This window comes from Oncorhynchus kisutch, linkage group LG7 (genome assembly GCF_002021735.2).
Source record: "Oncorhynchus kisutch isolate 150728-3 linkage group LG7, Okis_V2, whole genome shotgun sequence".
Lineage (NCBI taxonomy): Eukaryota > Metazoa > Chordata > Actinopteri > Salmoniformes > Salmonidae > Oncorhynchus > Oncorhynchus kisutch.
Window position 1 is genome coordinate 8,594,325 of NC_034180.2, and position 22,644 is coordinate 8,616,968.

Genomic DNA, 22,644 nt, shown 5'->3' on the forward strand with positions numbered 1-22,644 from the left:
ATAATAAAGTTGTTGTTTGAATAATCGACAGTCTCTCTTCCCTTTGGTTAGAAATTCCATGACAATTCTTGGCGACGAGGATGGGATGGCTATCTCCACTTGCTGATTGTTCCCGGAGAGACCAATGTTAACTGTACGGTGGCTACAGTAGACGTGGCTCAGGGAGCCCACACTCCGATTAAGTGGAGCTGAGCGGTACCCACCTTGGAACCATCCCAAATAGACACTTAAGGATGAGACTGATTTTTAAAAAACACAACCTCCAGAAAATCCTGTTCTGGGAACAGGTTGTGCACATTAGGATCTCTGTTGGAGCAGAGACATCCTTAATTGGGGGATAGCTTTGGAATCTTTAATAGGGAACTCTGTTGGAACAGAGATCTTTAGTTAAAGGGAAAATTCTGGGAACAGCTTGCGCATCACTGTTGGAGCAGAGAACTGACCATAAGATGACATGGTTTACTAACGTAAGAAGTCAAATGCATGTGTTGTGTCATTCCAAACTCAAATCCTAATATTGAATTAAGAAATGATTCCTGCAGGTTAGAAAAACATTGTAAAAGAAAATGAATTAATCAGTGTACTGGTAGTTGGTTATGACTGGGAAACCAGCTATAAAATTAAAACCTAAATGGAAATTTGCATAGGAGGTAACTACCATGTGGGTACAAAATCCCAAATTACATCAAGAAATGTACAAATATTTTGATGGAGAAGAAATTACTCCTTTTAAACTATAAGGAAGACATTCCTAATGAAACACTATTGTTTTGTGGTTGTGTCTGAGTGTATGTGTGTAGACAGAGATTCACAGTGGGAGCCAAGAGCAGCAAGGGAGAACCATGCCTGTCCGGCCCGCTGACTGGACCGGTGAAAATAATGACAGATAATTGGGGCAGGGACCTTCTGGAACAGGTACCGCTCTGGCATAAGGTAGCAGATTTTCCCTTAAAATGCACATTCGGTGATGCTTTATTACCAGAATGTAGGAAGAAGTGACAGCGCTTTGAGACAACCAAGAAAGAAAAGGCAAGTATATTAGACAGGGATGATTTTAGGAAGTGGGAAAGAGAGGCAGAGAGAAGGGCAGACAGGAAAGTTAAAGGGATAATGGCTGTAACGGTTCTCTTGTGGTGGAGGAGAGTCGGACCAAAATGCAGCGTGTAGATTTCGATCCATGTTTAATAAACAAACGTAAAACACAAATCAATTATAAACACTACAAAACAAAGAACGTAACGAAAACAGCCTATACTTGTGTAAACTAACACAGAGACAGGAACAAGGACACTAAGGACAATCACCCACAAAACCCAACACAAAACAGGCTACCTAAATATGGTTCCCAATCAGAGACAATGACTAACACCTGCCTCTGATTGAGAACCATATCAGGCCAAACATAGAAATAGACAAAGCAGACACACAACATAGAATGCCCACCCAGCTCACTAACACAGAGACAGGAACAAGGACACTAAGGACAATCACTCTGATTGAGAACCATATCAGGCCAAACATAGAAATAGACAAAGCAGACACACAACATAGAATGCCCACCCAGCTCACTAACACAGAGACAGGAACAAGGACACTAAGGACAATCACCCACAAAACCCAACACAAAACAGGCTACCTAAATATGGTTCCCAATCAGAGACAATGACTAACACCTGCCTCTGATTGAGAACCATATCAGGCCAAACATAGAAATAGACAAAGCAGACACACAACATAGAATGCCCACCCAGCTCACGTCCTGACCAACACTAAAACAAGGAAAACACATACGAACGATGGTCAGACCGTGACAGAACCCCCGCCCTGACCAACACTAAAACAAGGAAAACACATACGAACGATGGTCAGACCGTGACAGAACCCCCCCCCCCCCCCCCAAGGTGCGGACTCCGAATGCACAACCTAAACCTATAGGGGAGGGTCTGGGTGGGCATCTGTCCACATCTCTGGCGCTGGACGTGGACCCCACTCCATAATTGTCTTAATCCACCTCCTTAGCGTCCCTTGAGTGGTGACCCTCGCCGCTAACCTTGGCCTAGGAAACCTAACAACGGGCCCCACTGGACTGAGGGGCAGCTCCGGACTGAGGTAGCTCAGGACTGAGGGGTAGCTCGAGACTGAGGGGTAGCTCGGGACTGAGGGGAAGCTCGGGAGTGAGGGGAAGCTCGGGAGTGAGAGGAAGCTCAGGAGTGAGAGGAAGCTCAGGAGTGAGAGGAAGCTCAGGAGTGAGAGGAAGCTCAGGAGTGAGAGGAAGCTCAGGAGTGAGAGGAAGCTCAGGCAGGTTGATGGATCTACCAGATCCTGGCTGGCTGGTGGTTTCGGCAGATACTGGCTGACTGGCAGATCCTGGCTGACTGGCGGATCCTGGCTGACTGGCGGATCCTGGCAGATCCTGGCTGACTGGCGGATCCTGGCTGACTGGCGGATCCTGGCCGACTGGCGGATCCTGGCAGTTCTGGCAGATCCCGGCTGACTGGTGGATCTGGAAGAGTCTGGTTGACTGGTGGATCTGGAAGAGTCTGGTTGACTGGCAGATCTGGAAGAGTCTGGTTGACTAGCAGATCTGGAAGAGTCATAACTACTCTCCTGGGAAGTGGATATCACTACCTTGGAAAAAAATTTAAAATTGGCATATATTAAAGACGTGAGTGAGGAAATCGAAACACTCTGGACACCAGAGGCGCAGAAATAACCACCATTGAAATGGCATCCGTGGTTTCTGATACTCCCGTAAAAAGGGGAATAAAAAAGATAAACTGTAGCAAAGCCATAGAGGCGCTAAAAGAAGCGCAAGAGCATTCTACCAATTCACACATGAAAAACATCCAATCCCGGATAGAATTGGGCAGCATTTCCCTGTTGACGGAAAATTCCAATCTGATAAAGAATTCAGAGATGGTGTTGTGAGTGGGAACAAAGACATTAAAGAAGAATCGAAAGTGATACGACTACTACTCTTGTCTCTGACAATAGGACCAGTAATAATACCCAGATAATGTTACGTGGCGACGGGTGTGGAACAAATTTTGTGGTTGGAAGAATCTATGTGAAATGCCAGGGGAATGGATTCTAAAAGGTAACAAAGTAAAAAAATGATCAGGCCAAACTACCAGGCCAACAAACACCAGCATTGGGGTTGCCAAGCCTAAAATGACTTTTTAACATTTTTGTTCATGAACATGAAGGGTATTGTAGTGCGGTGGTTACGTAAAATCATGAAGGAAAAGAGAGACCTGTCATATATGGGAGTGAATCATTTGACTGGGTGGCAAGATAAATGCCGCCATGTGTAAGTGTAGTACCGGCTACATAAAGGGTACATACATGTTGGGATGGATAAAAAAAACAAATGATTAATAAGTGGAGGGAGGACAGTGGACTCCATGCAAACAGAAATTAACATGTTTTGTCTGTAATTTATACATTGTTCACCTGGTATAATAATGTCAGACGGAAAGACAGAGGTAGAGTATAGTAGAGATTGTAGGAGGGAAAAAGTGTTAGTGAAAGAGAAATATACTGGGTGATGGGGATTGAGAGGGTTTTCTGAGTTGAAGGAAACATATGTAGATACTAATACTACTATTGCTACTAATACTATTTCCCAAAGACAAGCTCTGGATATGACGCTGAGCACGTGCACTCAACTTCTTTGGTCGACCATGGCGAGGCCTGTTCTGAGTGGAACCTGTCCAGTTAAACTGTATGGTCTTGGCCACCGTGCTGCAGCTCAGTTTCAGGGTCTTGGCAATCTTCTTATAGCCCAGGCCATCTTTATGTAGAGCAACAATTATTTTTTTCAGATCCTCAGAGAGTTCTTTGCCATGAGGTGCCATGTTGAACTTCCAGTGACCAGTCAGTATGAGAGCAATGACACCAAATTTAACACACCTGCTTCCCATTCACACCTGAGACCTTGTAACACTAACGAGTCACATGACACCGGGGAGGGAAAATGGCTAATTGGGCCCAATTTGGGCATTTTCACTTAGGGGTGTACTCACTTTTGTTGCCAGCGGTTTAGACATTAATGGCTGTGTGTTGAGTTATTTTGAGGGGACAGCAAATTTACACTGTTATACAAGCTGTACACTAACTACTTTACATTGTAGCAAAGTGTCATTTCTTCAGTGTTGTCACGTGAAAAGATATACTCAAATATTTACAAAAATGTGAGGGGTGTACTCACTTTTGTGATATACTGTATATACAGTGCTAGGCAAAAAATTGGACACCCACTCATTCAAGGGGTTTTCTTAGTTTTTACTATTTTCCACATTGTAAAATAATAGTGAAGACATCAAAACTATGAAATAACACATATGGAATCATGAGGTAACCAAAAAAGTGTGTCCAAATATATTTTATACACATACAGAGACAGAGGGGCGCTGTTTCGCTCGCTCAGGTGCTTTCTCCGGCTTGGCATGGGTCTCCAAATTTCAGCTCTGCAAATGATGAAGCCATAGCGCTACAATAGAAATTTTGAATAAAGACACAGCTATATATACTTTACTGTGGAAAAGAGGCCGAAGTACCTGTCAAAGAATTTAAAGTGTGGCGGAGGTGTGTCTACATATACGTCGTATTTTGACCTTGATTTAATTCACCCACACAATTCCAACATTTTACATGCGATGAAATTATGAATAAGGTCGAGCAACCTATAGGTTCCAAGTGGAACAACATCTACTATATTTTTTTCAATATAAATAATTTAAAAAATCTGTGCACTGTAGTTTACAAATCGATAAGAGCTAGGTACATGAGTAAGCCATTTGGATAAGGGGATTGTAAATATATATTTTTTTATATATACGATACCGTTCAAAAGTTTGGGAACACTTAGAAATGTCCTTGTTTTTGAAAGAAAAGCACATATTTTGTCCATTAAAATAACATCAAATTGATCCGAAATACAGTGTCAACATTGTTAATGTTGTAAATGACTATTGTAGCTGGAAACGGCAGAATTTTTATGGATTATCTACATAGGCGTACAGAGGCCAAGTATCAGCAACCATCACTCCTGTGTTCCAATGGCATGTTGTGTTAGCTAATCCAGTGGGTTTGGCGACGGATTTGTAGTGAGGGCCAGCCAATGAGAGCATACAGGTCGCAGTGGTGGGTAGTATATTGGGCTTTGGTGATAAAACGGATGGCACTGTGATAGACTATATCCAGTTTGCTGAGTAGAGTGTTTGGGGCTATTTTGTAAATGACATCGCTGAAGTCAAGGATCGGTAGGATAGTCTGTTTTACAAGGGTAAGTGTCAGGATTTGGCCAGGATTGTTCAGGTTATGGTCACTAGATGCCCCCATTGTTCTTTTTTGACCCTTTTGTTTTTCCCTTGTTCTAGTTATTAGTTGCACCTGTGCCTCATTTCCCTTGAATGTATTTAAACCCTTAGTGGTCCTCAGTTCTTTGCTCTGTGTTTGTATGTTAGCACCCAGCCATGCTGTGAACTTTTGTTTCGCTAGTTGGATTTTCTTGAGGTACTCTGGTTTTGTTCTTGTTTATTTTCTATTATTCTTTTGAGGTTTTTTTTTTTCCTGCTGTTCTTACCACTTTGTGAATTTTCCTTGTCTTGGAGGATATATATTTTTTTCTCTTGGAATTACTTTTGATGTTGTGGATTTATATTTTTGCTTGAAGATCTTTTCCTTTTTTCTTTATTAAATCACTGTCTCTAGTACTGCTGTGTCTGCCTCATCTTCTGGGTTCTGCCCACTATTAGTGGCTCAGTTTACTAAGTGACTGTTTCTCACACCGGAGACCCGAGTTCGTAACCGGGTCCTGACAGGTATGTTTGGCGGCATGAGTGAAGGAGGCTTTGTTGCGAAATAGGAAGGCAATTCTAGATTTAATTTTGGATTGGAGATGTTTAATGTGAGTCTGGAAGGAGAGTTTACAGTCTAACCAGACACCTAGGTATTTGTAGTTGTCTACATTCGAGGTCAGAACCGTCCAGAGTAGTGATGCTAGTTGGGCGGGAGGGTGCGGGCAGCAATCGGTTGAAGAGCATGCACTTAGTTTTACTAGCATTTAAAAGCCGTTGGAGGCCACGGAAGAGTGTTGTATGCCATTGAAGCTCGTTTGGAGGTTTGTTAGCACAGTGTCCAAAGAAGGGCCAGAAGTATACAGAATGGTGTTGTCTGCGTGGAGGTGGATCAGAGAATCACCCGCAGCAAGAGCAACATCATTGATATATACAGAGAAGAGAGTCGGCCCGAGAATTGAACCCTGTGGCACCCCATAGAGACTGCCAGGGGTCCCGACATCAGGCCCTCCAATTTGACACAGTGAACTCTATCTGAGAAGTAGTTGGTGAACCAGGCGAGGCAGTCATTTGAGAAGCCAAGGCTATTGAGTCTGCCGATAAGAATTTGGTGATTGACAGAGTCGAAAGCCTTGGCCAGGTCGATGAAGACTGCTGCACAGTACTGCCTTTTATCGGTGGTGGTTATGATATCGATGGCGACCCATGACCAGCTCTGAAACCAGATTGCATAGTGGAGAAGGTGCGGTGGAATTCAAAATGGTCAGAGATCTGTTTATTAACTTGGCTTTGGAAGATTTAAGAAAGGCACAACAGGATGGATATAGGTCTATAACAGTTTGGGTCTAAAGCGTCTCCCCCTTTCAAGAGGGGGATGACCGCGGCAGCTTTCCAATCTTTGGGGATCTCAGACAACACGAAAGAGGTTGAATAGTCTAGTAACTGCAGTTATACTGCAAAACTACTGCAGTTACACTGCAATCTTTTTTCATCAAGGTAATCTTCTGAATATGGTGTATTTACAAAAAAGCAGCAACAACAGATAACATTAGCTAGCTAGATAAGGTTAGAAAGATGGCTAAGGTTAGCATGCTAGCTAGCTACACTGACAGCTGTCTGTGCCCTATTTGTTGATGTTTCTCCACTCCACATGGGAATCACCATAATGTTCTTTCCCACCCCCAATGCATGAGTATGTATAGGTAGCCTGTGTCATTCTTTGGATGTTGAACCTAAACAAGCGTTTCCGCTCTAGGGCCGGAATGATGTCGAAATAGGGGCAGCAAATGCCTTCTGGTGGGCACCTTTAAAGTATTGGTACAAAGCCCTCATCTTTTTACGTTTGGAAAGAGAACTGAACTGAAAGTAGAATTGGGTTAATCACGTAACTCAACTAGCATTGAATCAGTGTAGGCCAATTAATAAAAAAGTGGAAATCTGTCACGGATGCTTTCATTGCAACTGACACTGACGACATATTTTTCAGAGGAGTATGCTTTCAAAGAAGGAAAAACATGATTTGAACAGGTTATAATAAGGGTATATCAACTTCAACTGACAAGAAATAGAAAAATAGTTTAAATGAAAATGTTAAATAACATTTTGAATTTTTACTTCGGAACAATAGTTAGTGTTGTGAAATGTGACATTGAAATATGGGTGAGTATTAAGATTATACACCTCACCTCTTATACAATTAGTTTCATTCTTCCTTCCTTTCTGTTACGCCCTGACCTGAGACAGACTTTTTCATGTCTCTATTTTGGTTTGGTCAGGGTGTGATTTGGGTGGGCATTCTATGTTCCTTTTTCTATGTTTTTGTATTTCTTTGTTTTTGGCCGTGTATGTTTCTCAATCGGGGACAGCTGTCTATCATTGTCTCTGATTGGGAATAATACTTAGGTAGCTTTTTCCCACATGGTTTTTGTGGGTAGTTAATTTATGTTTAGTGTTTTCACCTTAGAGGACTGTTTTGGTTATTCTCTTGTTTATTTTTGTTAGTGTTCAGTTTTAATAAAACAAGCATCAACACTTACCACGCTGCGCTTTGGTCCGATGATTCCTCTTCTTCAGACAATGAATACCGTTACACAGACAATGAAACCTCTTAGAATATTAGATCATTACATTTCTCTAAAACAGGCTATAGGCTACATGTGCATCACCACGTGGAGCTGTTCTTGTCTATTAATGTTCTGTATTATGTCATGTTTTGTGTGGACCCCACGAAGAGTAGCTGCTGCTTTAGCAACAGCTAATGGGGATCCTATTAAAATCCCAAGGCCAAGTCAGAACAGTAGGATAAGTTTGAAGAGGGAAAGGGACCACATTCTTAGGGTGAGACACATAGACTACTAACTGCTTACTACACAACATACACTTAGTATTAATTTCGTAGCTACAGTAACATATCTCCCTGGCATATTACATCACTTATGCAGCAGCATACTAGACATATTTATGGACTCACCATTATTGTGTTGTGCTCACTTGGACAGGAAGTTGGCGCAGCGGTCCTTCTTGTGGGCAAACTTCTCATTTACTTTGTTTTCAAAGCCTGGCATTCTCGGGATGAAGTCATGCTGGACTGACAGCATGGCCAATGCATTTAACCTTTTCTGGCCCCTGGAGTTGTGTGTGTGTGAAGGTTTTTATCCTTTTAAGGGTGGAAAGGTTTCTGTGTAACTCAACGGTTGTCATCGGAGTGGTGATGATGATTTTGAGAAGAGAGACCGTCTCAGACAAGGCCTCCTGCAGGTTGTTCTCATAGAGTTACTTCCACAAAGAAAGTGCTGTCTTTCCAGTGTCCAGCTCATGATGCTGGTAGACAGTAGACAGCTCTGTTTTCAGCTTCTCCTGGTTGCCCACAGGCCATAGCTTGGTGACACACTGGAGTTCTGCGGTTGGAAAGGAATGTACATACTGGAGGGGAAATGAGCTGTCCACCAACTTAAGTTTGCTTGCAAATGTTTAGAATTTTCACCTTGAAGTTGTTGACTGCTCCGGCGATTCCTGCTGCATCAGTGGTTCTTTTCTGCGTTATGTTGTACAAAACATCCACCTCTGGCATGACCAATGAGAAGAACTTGAGCAGTTGCAGAAATGCTTCCTTCCAAACCACCCATTGTTGAATTTGCGACTTCCGACTTGTTGTGTAATATTTATGTCCAATGGCTGATGAGCACCGAGACATTTTATCTCTAATTTCTCTTCATATGACAAGGATTGAAAAGGATTTGCCAGTAGATTGTCGACTTGATTCATGATGATGACTGCTAACTTGCAGCTATTATAGATATAACGTGATTTGATATCAATCTATCTGTGGCCAATGACCTTGAGCCTTCTTGGATGGGCACTTCTAATGTAACTCTACGGCAGAACTCATGGGGCTAAAATTTTAGAGCTCTACCTATATGACTTGGTGGTGACGTAGTGTCCCCAACACTGAGCCAATCACGGCGCAACACTCCATATTTTCTGCTGGCTTGCCCCACCACCACAGAAAGCACTAAGCTAGGCTGAAACACCTGCATTTTGGAGCTGCCTTGATTGAAAATGCAAAAAAGTAGCCATGTTCGTATGCACCTTTTTATTAACTCAATGATTTTAGTTTATTTTTTTTACATTGTTTGAAAACTGATATGTGACACGTATTAATGCCAAAATAACAAGCAAAACAGCCCCCCCCCCCCCCCCCCCCCCTAAAATTGTGTGGCTTTGCAGGTGTGGTTCCATTGCTCGCACTACATACATTTAATTCAACCCCTGAAAACCCTCTCACTTGCTGGCCAACAGATTTTCTCTGGGATTTTACATTCAATAGTGCTTCCACTACATCTATCTAAAGCCATGCCTATACATTTGGTGTACCTTTTAATTAGAATTTTCTCAACAGACTCATTAGAATATATGGAGAGAACGGTTCAGAATATTAGGGCTGAAAGAAAGAAAGCCATGTACATGCATGCATGCTTGTCTCATTTTCAGCACCAATTGGTAGGTTTAAAATATGCTCTGATCAGTATATTATTTAGGGTTAGGAAAGTATTAATGAATCATTTAAAAAAAACTGGGTTGGAGAGCCTTTACACACTAAATGTATTGGTGAATCAAAAATACAGTGGTTGGATTCCTCTTGAAAGTTGCCATATTCAATTGTTCAGGTGAGAAAAGTGTACAATGGGGTTGAACAGAAGTCCTATAAATCTACCCTAATAATCCTCACTATTCATGGACTGTGATGACAACGGTCCGGTCCAGTCGTTCTGAACTGTGCACCAGGCTCCAGGTTTAAACTGCTATGTATGGACTGCGCTCCATGATGATTAAAATAGGCTACATGACCCAAATTATTAAACATCTTAGAATATGTTATATGATCCGTAGCCGTGTGTTGGTAAAATCACTGGGGAAGTCAAGCCCCCTCAATAAAAGCCATATTACCAAATGTTTCTGGACACCTGCTTGTCAAACATCCAATTCCAAAATCATGGGCATTGATATGGCGTTGGTCCCCCTAAACAGCCTCCAATCTTCTGGGAAGACTTTCCACCAGTGGTGTAAAGTACTTAAGTAAAAAATACTTGAAAGTACTACCTAAGTAGTTTTTTAGAGTATCTGTATTTTACTTTACTATTTATATTTTTTGATTACTTTTACTTTTACTTCACTACATTCCTGAAGAAAATATTGTAATTTTTACTCCATACATTTTCCCTGACAACCAAAAGTACTCGATACATTTTGAATGCTTAGAAGGACAGGGAAATTGTCAAATTCATGCACTTTCAAGAGAACACGTTGTCATCCCTACTGCGTCTGGCCTGGCGGACTCATTAAACACAAATGCATCTTTTGTTAATAATGTGTTGGAGTGTGACCAGCTGTCAGAGCAGCTCACAGATCACTGCATCTGTACAGAGCCCATCTGTAAATAGCTCATCCAACGACCTCATCCCCATACTGTTATTTATTTCATTTATTTTGCTCCTTTGCACCCCAGTATCTCTACTTGCACATTCATCTTCTGCACATCTATCACTCCAGTGTTTAATTGCTATATTGTAATTATTTTGCCACTATGGCCTGTTTATTGCCTTACCTCCCTTATCCTACGTCATTTGCGCACACTATATATAGACTTTTTCTATTCTATTATTGACTGTATGTTTGTTTATTCCATGCGTAACTCTGTGTTGTTGTTTGTGTCGCACTGCTTTGCTTTATTTTGGCCGGGTCGCAGATGTTAAATGAGAACTTGTTCTCTACTAGCCTACCTGGTTAAAAAATAAAAAATATAAAAAATGGTGTCATCTGCTTTGCTTAAAATAAGAAATGTCAAATTATTTATACTTTTACTTTTGATACTTAAGTATATTTCAGCAATTACATTTGCTTTTGATACTTAAGTATATTTAAAACCAAATACACTTAGACTTTTACTCAAGTAGCATTTTACTGGCTGACTTTCACTTTTACTTGAGTAACTTTCTATTAAGGTATCAATACTTTTACTCAAGTATGACATTTGGGTAGTTTTCCCACCACTGGGGGAGTCAGTAGGCAGTCGCCTCCACTGTCGGCTGTAACGTTGAACAAGCCCTGTACCTACAAAGTATTTCCAAAAAGACAATTTTTTTCCCATATGAAGAAAAAGGAGGAGCCTGGTCTTTCATTAGTCCTTCCTCTTTTGCAAAATGTATACCAATCATCGTTCCTTTGATTTTTTTCAACTGGCCAATCACCACCATTTCCCAAAGGAGGCGGGACCATTTCCAAGGATTCGTCCGCAGTGACCTCCGCACCATCCTTCCTCCCCTTTAATTTGCTTTGGCCGACTGGAAATCTATCCTGCGAGTCGCATCACGACGAGTTTCGCATTGCTCCAGGCGGCCTCATCTTCTCCTATTCCTCCGGCTGTTTTATTTTATTTGTATATCTAAATTAGAAAATGGCGTTGCTAACACCACTCCTCGCATTCCTCTACCACTTGCCGCAGGTGTACAAGTGGCTGCTAAAGCCATACTATGTCGCGTCTCTGTTCATGTCAATCGGGTTTCTCATGATCCGCAAGACGCCAGGCATCTGCGAACATCTTTCGACACAACGAGAGGATGGCAATCCCTGCGACTTTGACTGGGTCAGTAGTGGATGGTGTAACAAATGGGGATTGAAAAATATAGAGATACGTTAGATTGACAACGAGCTAGTTAACGTAGCCATCCTATGCTAAATGTGATGACAGAGTGGGGTGTTCTGTTAGCTAGCTGACGCTAGCTACATGAATGGCCATTGCAATTCGATGGGAGTTGGCCTGAGTTCGACATTGAAAAGTGATATAGACTGTAACCCGAACCGAGATCGGAAAGTAGCAGGCAGGTGATGAGACAGAACCGCGCAAAGGGTGAATATACTGGGGAGTTAGCAGGTGCGAACCCCCTCTGATACTAGGCTACCAGGGCCTTGATTTTTTTTCTCGGGCAGAAAGTGCCACTGCCACCATGAGTGCATGCACCAAAACCACCTTAAAAACAACAGGATGACACCGGCAATGCTGGAGTTAGTAGCAGGCCTTGTTTAGCCTCTTAGCTAGTACTGGAGCCGCAGGTAGCCTAGTGGTTACAGCGTTGGGCCAGTAACCGGAACGTTGCTGGATCAAATCCCCGAGCTGACAAGGTGGATGCATTCAGACTAGGTATCCACCTTTTATAAACTGTATGTTTACTCTGTTATCATGTTCCACAGAGAGAAGTGGAGATTCTTATGTTCCTCAGTGCCATCGTCATGATGAAAAACAGAAGAGCTAGTAAGTATCAACCCTGAACCAGGTTAATCATTAGCAGAGTTGTACCCACCTGTGTTTAACCATTAGAAAACTGCCCCCTCCCCTCCCATCACTAGCCACATAGGATTTTAGAGTTTATTAGTCACATGCACAGGGTCACAGATGTGAAAAGTATGACTAGTGGTGGCTATTCAGCAGCCTGATGGTCTGGGGGTAGATGCTATTGGTCGTCAGTTTTTGCCATGATGGAAGTGGGGAGAACAGAGTGTGGCTTGGGTGGCTGAGGTCATAAACCCTGCATATTTCTACAATTTATCTTCTTAAAATCTGATTTTAACCTTAACCACGCTGCCCACCTTATGCCTATCCCTAAACTTAAATGACGAACAAAAAAAGCAAATTTTTGTTTTGATTTAATGTTTATGATATAGACTATTTTGAAGCTGTTGTATCTATTGGAAACACCCTCAGTTGGAGCTAGGGGTCTCCTTCAGCAGGCAAACATTTTTGTTTTACATGACATGGTTACCATTTCAGTAAAACAAGAAGTACCCACACACATTGCTAGCGAACTTTCACCTTTGTATCCACAAGGTTAACATTTCATACAGTTCAACTTTGTCTGAACAACTCGTTTAGTGTAGAGCCAACGTTGTTTTGTTTGTTCTGGGTTACTGCTGTATATTGATGTTATTGTTGTAGGTATTCAACCAATCTGCTATGGCAGATGTCTTGTCCACACAGCCCTATTTAAATGAGTAGTTTAGTGTTGTAAAACGGACTGTTTTAATAGATCGTGAAATGTCTGTCGACCTTGTGGTGTTTACGTTACGTTAGCCCTGTTGTTGGCACTCCCTTGGTCTTTCATCTGCCTGTCTCTCCCTCCTCCCTAAAGTGAATCCCTCACTTGTTAGGCCTCAACTACAAACTGTCCCTCTGTCTCAGACTCTAAAATAGTTTCTACACTATTCACTTTTTTTCATATCACTCCTTTATCACTCTATGGTTTATACAAAACTATTTGTTCTAGTCTTCATTTACCATCTGTTCTCTCTCAATGTTATTGCTCTTTGTCAATGTTATCATCTTTGTTTCCTCTTCCCCACGTGCACTATTGCCTTCAACCTTCAAATTGTCCTTATTCTATGCAATAGAATTGTTGTTTTACTCGATTTAACCCCAACTCTCCATCTCTCGTTGTCTCAGTAACGGTGGAACAGCATGTGGGGAACATCATTCTGTTCAGTAAGGTGGCCAACGTTATCCTCTTCTTCAGACTGGACATCCGCATGGGCCTGCTCTACCTCACCCTCTGCATCGGTCAGTACACACGCTTGCACTACACAAGGTGTGCATACATACACACTTTGTTTATACATACACACACATACAGTTGAAGTCTGAAGTTTACATACACTTAGGTTGGAGTCATTAAAACTCGTTTTTCTACCACTCCACAAATTTCTTGTTAACAAACTATAGTTTTTCATGACACAAGTAATTTTTCCAACAATTGTTTACAGACAGATTATTTCACTTATTCACTGTATCACAATTCCAGTATGTCAGAAGTTTACATACACTAAGTTGACTGTACCTTTAAACAGCTTGGAAAATTTCAGGAAATTGTCATGGTTTTAGAAGCTTCTGATAGGCTAATTGACATCATCTGAGTCAATTGGAGGTGTAGCTGATGATGTATTTCAAGGCCTACCTTCAAACTCAGTGCCTTTTTGCTTGACATCATAGGAAAATCAAAATAAATCAGCCAAGACTTCAGAAAAAAATTGTGGACCTCCAAAGGTCTGGTTCATCCTTGGGAGCAATTTCCAAACATGTGAAGGTACCACGTTTATCTGTACAAACAATAGTATGCAAGTATAAACACCATGGGACCATGCAGCTGTCATACCGTTCAGGAAGGAGACACGTTCTGTCTCCTAGAGATTAAAGTATAAATCAATTCCAGAACAACAGCAAAGGACCATCTGAAGATGCTGGAGGAAACGGGTACAAAAGTATCTATATCCACAGTAAAACGAGTCCTACATCAACATAACCTGAAAGGCCGCTCAGCTAGGAAGAAGCCACTACTCCAAAACCACCATAAAAAAACAGACTACGGTTTGCAACTGCACATGGGGACAAAGATGGTACTTTTTGGAGAAATGTCCTCTTGTCTGATGAAACAAAAATATAACTGTTTGGCCATAATGACCATTATGTTTAGAGGAAAAAGGGGGAGGCTTGCAAGCCAAAGAACACCATCCCAACCGTAAATGAAGCACAGGGGTGGCAGCATCATGTTGTGGGGGTGCTTTGTTGCAGGAGGGACTGGTGTACTTCACAAAATAGATGGCATCATGAGGAATGGAAATTATGTGGATATATTGAAGCAACATCTCAAGACATCAGTCAGGAAGTTAAAGCTTGGTCGCATAATGGGTCTTCGAGACAATGACCCCATGCACACTTCCAAAGTTGTGCAAAATGGCTTAAGGACAACAAAGTCAAGGTATTGGAGTGGCCATCACAAAGCCCTGACCTCAATCCTATAGAACATTTGTGGGCAGAACTGAAAAGCAAGGAGGCCTACAAACCTGACTCAGTTACACCAGCTCTGTCAGGAGGAATGGGCCAAAATTCACCCAACTTATTGTGGGAAGTTTGTGGAAGGCTACCCAAAACATTTGACCCAAGTTAATGAAACAATTTAAAGGCAATGCTACCAAATACTAATTGAGTGTATGTAAACTTCTGACCCACTGGGAATGTGATGAAAGAAATAAAAGCTGAAATAATTCATTCTCTCTACTATTATTCTGACATTTCACATTCTTAAAATAGTGGTGATCCTAACTGACCTAAGACAGGGCATTTTTACAAGGATTAAATGTCAGGAATTGTGAAACTGAGTTTAAATGAATTTGGCTAAGGTGTATGTAAACTTCCGACTTTAACTGTACATACATGGATACACACACACACACACACATGCTCCTCTACTGTTGTGGTAATTAATTAAACCGGTAAATGCCTGGTTAGATGACATGACCTATAACCTGATGACCCCTCATTCTGCCTTCTGATTGGCTCGTTACCCTTCCTTCTGCTCACTGACTGGCTGATTTATGTGTTCCAGTGTTCCTGATGACCTGTAAGCCTCCTCTCTACATGGGCCCAGAGTACATCAAGTACTTCAGTGACAAGACCATAGACGTGAGTACCATAGAGTACCTCTTAAGGCTCTACTGTAACACACCATATTACCATTGCCATAGTAATGGTGTGTTATAGAGAGAAAATAACACCGATGGGTGTATCACAAATCATACTTTCACATGATCGCAGAAGATGACACCAGTTAGATTGTTATTGACATTTCAGGTGAAAGTGTGTTTTTATCATGTCATTTCAAAATTGACATTTTCTATTGATTGAAATGTAACGTTTAGTGAAATCGATGGCTGACTTGTGCCCCCGGGGTTTGCAGGACGAGTTGGAGAGGGACAATAGAGTGACGTGGATCGTCGAGTTCTTCGCAAACTGGTCCCCAGAGTGTCAGTCCTTTGCCGCCGTCTACGCAGACCTCTCCCTCAAGTAAGACGACGACTAACTTTCACTCTACACGACAAAAGCCGCCATTTTAATGCATTGCGTCATAAATCCTTGGCTTCAATCTACAATCCTCTCCTGAATTGTGTCACAACAGACCATCTCATATGGCCCTATTAGGCCAGACAAAATTGATTCACTGTTTAATGGATCCCCCCCCCCCCCCCCTCAGAAAAGTGAGGCGAGCGAGCAGAATAAAATAATTAAATGACATTAAGTGGTTATAAACAATAACAGTACTTTACCACCGTGTCCTAGGCACTTTGGGCAGGCTTTAGGCTTCAGGAGTTAGTGTAGGTTTTCCCATGGAATAATCTATATTTTTTTCTTTAAAATAATGCAGATGTTACAATGTTATAACCGTGAGAAATGAAACGCGATGGGAGGTATTGCTTGTGACAGTTTCATTATTCCTGATAAAACAATTGTTTAAAAAAGTGCAATCCAATCTCGTAATTTAATGTGATGTATAGGGTAATAGAGTGGACTATTTAAAAAAGAAATAATACATCTAATTCAAGAACGATTGACATGAAATAATTGTAATCAAATTCAAATGTTGACATGTAATAATGAGTTCATTACCTGAATGCATCTCTATAGCCTATAGGCGCTAACAATATATCCATACTAATATGATTAGGCCTTGTAGAAAGGGTCTGCCAAATGAATGTAGCATTGGAAACAAATCCATAAATCCAGCCATAGACTATAGCCTGTCATCATCAAAATGGAAAAAATGTCATTTATAACATGCCCAATTAGATGCATCAATCTATGTGGATCAAGCTTGGTCAAATTTGAGGCCAGTAACTTCGCTCACCGCATCCTCCTTCGACTGTCTCGTCTGGCGGCCACGAAAACCCCCGACACGATGTGTGTGCGTGCCACTGGCGAGATACTTTGCTCGGCGTCCTAGCTGTTCCTCGGTGGCGCATCATCGCTTCAAACGCATTCCATCTCGGTTGGCTTACTACTACTGGTGGGACCCGGGTAAAATGCAAGACTCACTTTGATTTCATCAATCATTTTGACTGACATTTGGTTGTTCAAAATACTAGCAGCTTTCACTGCGTCTTTTCTGAGGAAAGCCCTGATCTCTGGCCAGTCAATTAGCTCAATGACATTGTTGTTTTGTGTATTAAATCGCCACTAAATAGATGTGAAAATGGTGCGTTAACCATGAATTTAACTGACTGTTTGTTTATAATGAGGGACGTCCCACGTTTTAACCTGGACACACAAATAGGATGAATTGGCGCTGGCTTCAGCCATGACGGAACGAGAGAGAAATGAAACATCTGCACGTCTCCTGCAGGTGCCAGTGTGTGTGTCTCACTGTCCAACCCGAGGCTCGAACATGATCTATCTGAGCGCGTGCGTCTCACTGTCCAACCCGAGGCTCGAACATGATCTATCTGAGCGCGTGTTCCGAGGCTGTTTGGTCTCTTGTGCATCAACTTGGGAGAACAGACCGTGCATTTCAAACGAAGCGCCCACATTTCGGTGGTAATGGTGGTAATGCTATTGCTGTGTTTGTTGGGAAATGGATGGGTTTTCTCTCATGGTTACAGGTATAACTGCGCTGGGCTCAAGTTTGGGAAGGTGGACATCGGGCGGTATGGAGACGTGTCTAAGAAGTAGGTCCCTTTTCTCATTTGCCCTCTCTGCGGGTAGATATTTTTTTAGTGAAGTAGTGTTCTGATTGGACGGCTATGATTTGAAACACCGTTTTAATAGCTTCAATTCCCTCCATCCCTCTTCTCCAGGTACAAGGTGAGTACCTCTCCCCTCTCCAAGCAGCTGCCCTCGCTGGTGCTGTTCCAGGGTGGCAAGGAGGTGATGAGACGCCCCCAGGTGGACAAGAAGTGTAGGGCCGTGTCCTGGAGCTTCACTGAGGTGAGACGAGTGGCTTCAGAGCAGAACACACACACACACACGCACCAGGGTTTCCGTTCGCTGATAATGGCAGTGTTTTAGCCAATGAAAAAAAAAAAAAGGTAAATGAATAGAAAAGCAGATTAATAAAATTGGCACCAGCCTCTCCCTCCGGGAGAGGGAAAAATCCCATTGCGAAATAATGCTTTTTAGCCTATTCATTGATGGGAATACAGTGCCTTGCGAAAGTATTCGGCCCCCTTGAACTTTGCGACCTTTTGCCACATTTCAGGCTTCAAACATAAAGATATAAAACTGTATTTTTTTTGTGAAGAATCAACAACAAGTGGGACACAATCATGAAGTGGAATGACATTTATTGGATAAAAAAAAAAAAATGAAAAATTGGGCGTGCAAAATTATTCAGCCCCCTTAAGTTAATACTTTGTAGCGCCACCTTTTGCTGCGATTACAGCTGTAAGTCGCTTGGGGTATGTCTCTATCAGTTTTGCACATCGAGAGACTGACATTTTTTCCCATTCCTCCTTGCAAAACAGCTCGAGCTCAGTGAGGTTGGATGGAGAGCATTTGTGAACAGCAGTTTTCAGTTCTTTCCACAGATTCTCGATTGGATTCAGGTCTGGACTTTGACTTGGCCATTCTAACACCTGGATATGTTTATTTTTGAACCATTCCATTGTAGATTTTGCTTTATGTTTTGGATCATTGTCTTGTTGGAAGACAAATCTCCGTCCCAGTCTCAGGTCTTTTGCAGACTCCATCAGGTTTTCTTCCAGAATAGTCCTGTATTTGGCTCTATCCATCTTCCCATCAATTTTAACCATCTTCCCTGTCCCTGCTGAAGAAAAGCAGGCCCAAACCATGATGCTGCCACCACCATGTTTGAAAGTGGGAATGGTGTGTTCAGGGTGATGAGCTGTGTTGCTTTTACGCCAAACATAACGTTTTGCATTGTTGCCAAAAAGTTCAATTTTGGTTTCATCTGACCAGAGCACCTTCTTCCACATGTTTGGTGTGTCTCCCAGGTGGCTTGTGGCAAACTTTAAACGACACTTTTTATGGATATCTTTAAGAAATGGCTTTCTTCTTGCCACTCTTCCATAAAGGCCAGATTTGTGCAATATACGACTGATTGTTGTCCTATGGACAGAGTCTCCCACCTCAGCTGTAGATATCTGCAGTTCATCCAGAGTGATCATGGGCCTCTTGGCTGCATCTCTGATCAGTCTTCTCCTTGTATGAGCTGAAAGTTTAGAGGGACGGCCAGGTCTTGGTAGATTTGCAGTGGTCTGATACTCCTTCCATTTCAATATTATCGCTTGCACAGTGCTCCTTGGGATGTTTAAAGCTTGGGAAATCTTTTTGTATCCAAATCCGGCTTTAAACTTCCTTGTTCCTTGTTCTTCATGATGCTCTCTGCGCTTTTAACGGACCTCTGAGACTATCACAGTGCAGGTGCATTTATACGGAGACTTGATTACACACAGGTGGATTGTATTTATCATCATTAGTCATTTAGGTCAACATTGGATCATTCAGAGATCCTCACTGAACTTCTGGAGAGAGTTTGCTGCACTGAAAGTAAAGGGGCTGAATAATTTTGCACGCCCAATTTTTCCGTTTTTGATTTGTTAAAGTTTGAAATATCCAATAAATGTCGTTCCACTTCATGATTGTGTCCCACTTGTTGTTGATTCTTCACAAAAAAAGACAGTTTTATATATTTATGTTTGAAGCCTGAAATGTGGCAAAAGGTCGCAAAGTTCAAGGGGGCCGAATACTTTCGCAAGGCACTGTACCAGTAGACTGGTCATACTTATCGGTCTATAAGTTAATTTGCATAACTTGGTGTACAGTATATTCATTGTGTATTTTATCACGCGCGTATAGGATGCAGAGCCTTTGAGTTGAAAAATCTGTCGGACACGGCGAGAGCTGCTGCCACAGCATCTCAAACAGCAAATGCATAAATGGGCAATGGAAGGTCGTGCTTGTAAGTGCGTCGCACACCACTTTGCAATAAGCTGGAGGCAGTATGCATTTTTTTGAAAACGTATGCTTAATCAAAACCTGGACACTTTAATGCATATTGAGGCATGTCTGACCTTGCTTCAAAGTAGCCTAGTAAAAGTCAGACCATATCTGTGGAGGCAATTATTTTATATCAACATTCTTTCATAGACCAGTAGCCAAAGGCAAAATCCTGGCCGTGTTAGCAACCCAAAGCTAGTTGTTGGATATTAGAGGGAGGAGGAGGGGGGAGGGAAATCTATCTAAATTTTTCCATCTCCGTCACATGAAACGGCTCGTGTGTGCGGTGCCCTTTTGACGACGGTGTTTTCCCCTCTAATTGCATTGTGGAACAAACATTTGTGTGGAAATGCCTCGTGTGCATCGCTGCGCTTAAAATGTAAAGAAATAATTAGTTGATTAACGTTTTGTGCTAAACGTTCTGATCAGTTGCATCGGACTCATTGCTTAAACTTAGCCTAGGCTTTACTGGTTGTATGAATTTGGGATCTTACCGTCCCAGAGTCTGTTTTGGAATAGGTTCATTCTTTCTCGACAAGGTGATTTTGTAATAGAATAGGTCAACTTTTCTGTTATGCGGGACAGTGGATTGACGTAGGCTAGTGATGCTGCTGTTCCTTACCTGTCTCGCTGTTGTTCTAACATCCTCCGTGCCCATCAGAATTCGGGTAAGAAGGACCTCGCGTCGTGGCGTCCTCAACTTGCATGTTCTGTTAATATGAACGACCATATTCTAAATGTGATTTCTGTCTTTTTCTGAGTGCCGCGTGTGGACGGTTAAGCACCCAAAGGATATACGTCCAGTCAATTTCTCAAATGTCCTGTAAATGAAAAAATGCTGCCGGTCTAAATGTCCGGAAACTCTGACATGCACACGCTCTCTTTCTCTCTCGCACTCTATCTCACTCTCAACAGGAGAACATCATCCGGGAGTTCAACCTGAACGAGCTCTACCAGAAGTCCAAGAAACTCAACAAGTCTAAGGGAGACCGGGGCGACAAGATCAACGAATCCCAGTTCCCACCCGTGCCCGAAGAGGAGGAGCCCGAGGTCGACGCCCAGGAGGATGAGACCGAGACCAAGAAGGACAAATAGAATTGTCGGGGGTAGCGGCCTCTGAAGAACGGTGTGGCGTCTCAATGGGACTAGGTGGCGTTATGCTGATGCCGGAGGGGGTGTGCTGTTCGATCGAGGGAACAAACATGATTGTTATGAGTCCTTTTTATTGTTTTGCTATATACTGTATGCAACAAGATTTGAGTTGCAAAATAATTGTATTATGATTAACTCTATTAACTCATTTAAATCTACACTGTACGGTTTGATTTTTACGTCTCTCCATCGCACCTATGACAGTTATGTTGATCTTTCCACCAGTTCCCTGGAGGACCTCTATGCTCATCATTGTCTGCTTCCCAAATGGCATTCTATTATCTAATACAGTGCAATACTACAAAGTAGTGCACTAATATAGGAAGAAGGGTGTACTTTATGACTTAAACCATTTGAGTGCATTTGATTTGACGCTTAATCTTGGCACACTACAACGATGCACTCCGCTCATAGTGTTGCACTCGATTTAGAACTTTGTCCCATTTGGGATATGAGAGTGGATTTACACTCTGTCCAGTCCGTGCTTGGTGCGGCCAAATTGCATGCACCCATTGAACAGAAGTTACTTTGGCTTTTGTCGGAAATGGCAACCGATTCCCTTTTATAGTGCACTAGTCAACAGTAGTGATATGGTGCCATTGAGCTGGCAATGTTTCATATTGGACCAACGCGCCAGGCATTGGCTCAAATGTCTCCTTCGTTAGCCAATTGCTGTCAAAGGCTCTTTGCTGCATGTCTACTTTATTGGCTAAGCCATGGTCAAACATTTCACGCCATCTACCTACCTCCAACTGGGTCCATAATGATAAGGTAGGGTGTGTGTGTGTGTATATATGAACCACGGCCTCTGTCCCAAAATGCTGTCTTTGAGAGGGAATTTAGAAAAAAATATTAGCAAGTGTTTTTGTTTGTTTTCCTTCCATAATAGTGGTTTGGGAGTTCTTTGTCACCTAATCATAGTTTTCAGTTCAAGATGATGCTGAAGGGAAAGATGAGGATGGAGAGCGTTTGGCTATTAATGCTAATTCCATGAGAACTAGACCAGTGTTTTTTTTGTTGTCCTGGCAATAGGTAGAATTACATTTTTACTTTCAAAAGCTCCCATTTCAGGGCTGGCTTCTGTCTAAACACTGTCTTATTTTATTAAACACATTTTTGCACCAGTGCAGAGAGAATTGTGTAAATTGGTGAAGTAGCAGAACATTTGACCCGTTTGACATTCCCTTGGTTACTGTAGAATCCTGCTGTCTCAACGTTGCGTTCAGAATGTGTCGATTGATTCTGTGTATGTGTGAATCTGCCTCCTGCTTGATATGAAACCCCTAGGGGCGTCTGACTTTTTTTTTATGCAATAAAAGTGTACATTATTAAATTCAGTCTAATTTACATTTTAGATCG

General features: G+C 42.1%; 1 protein-coding gene across 1 annotated transcript; it reads left to right on the top strand.

Moving 5' to 3' along the window:
* Positions 1–11,547: 11,547 nt before the first annotated feature.
* On the top strand, positions 11,548–22,618 carry LOC109894151 (thioredoxin-related transmembrane protein 2-B). Its single transcript, XM_020487395.2, has 8 exons — positions 11,548–11,943; positions 12,549–12,609; positions 13,795–13,908; positions 15,731–15,807; positions 16,082–16,188; positions 17,778–17,843; positions 17,973–18,102; positions 21,049–22,618. Exons 1-8 carry the CDS (start codon positions 11,755–11,757, stop codon positions 21,226–21,228), a joined length of 924 nt encoding a protein of 307 aa, XP_020342984.1. The 5' UTR covers positions 11,548–11,754; the 3' UTR covers positions 21,229–22,618.
* Positions 22,619–22,644: the final 26 nt, after the last annotated feature.

Bases quoted from the DNA above. Each gene is read 5' to 3' on its own strand.
- LOC109894151 (XM_020487395.2), top strand. From the start codon at position 11,755: ATGGCGTTGCTAACACCACTCCTCGCATTCCTCTACCACTTGCCGCAG. The intron at 15,808-16,081 runs GTGAGTACCATA...CGGGGTTTGCAG, and splicing joins TCAGTGACAAGACCATAGAC to GACGAGTTGGAGAGGGACAA. The intron at 16,189-17,777 runs GTAAGACGACGA...TCATGGTTACAG, and splicing joins TACGCAGACCTCTCCCTCAA to GTATAACTGCGCTGGGCTCA.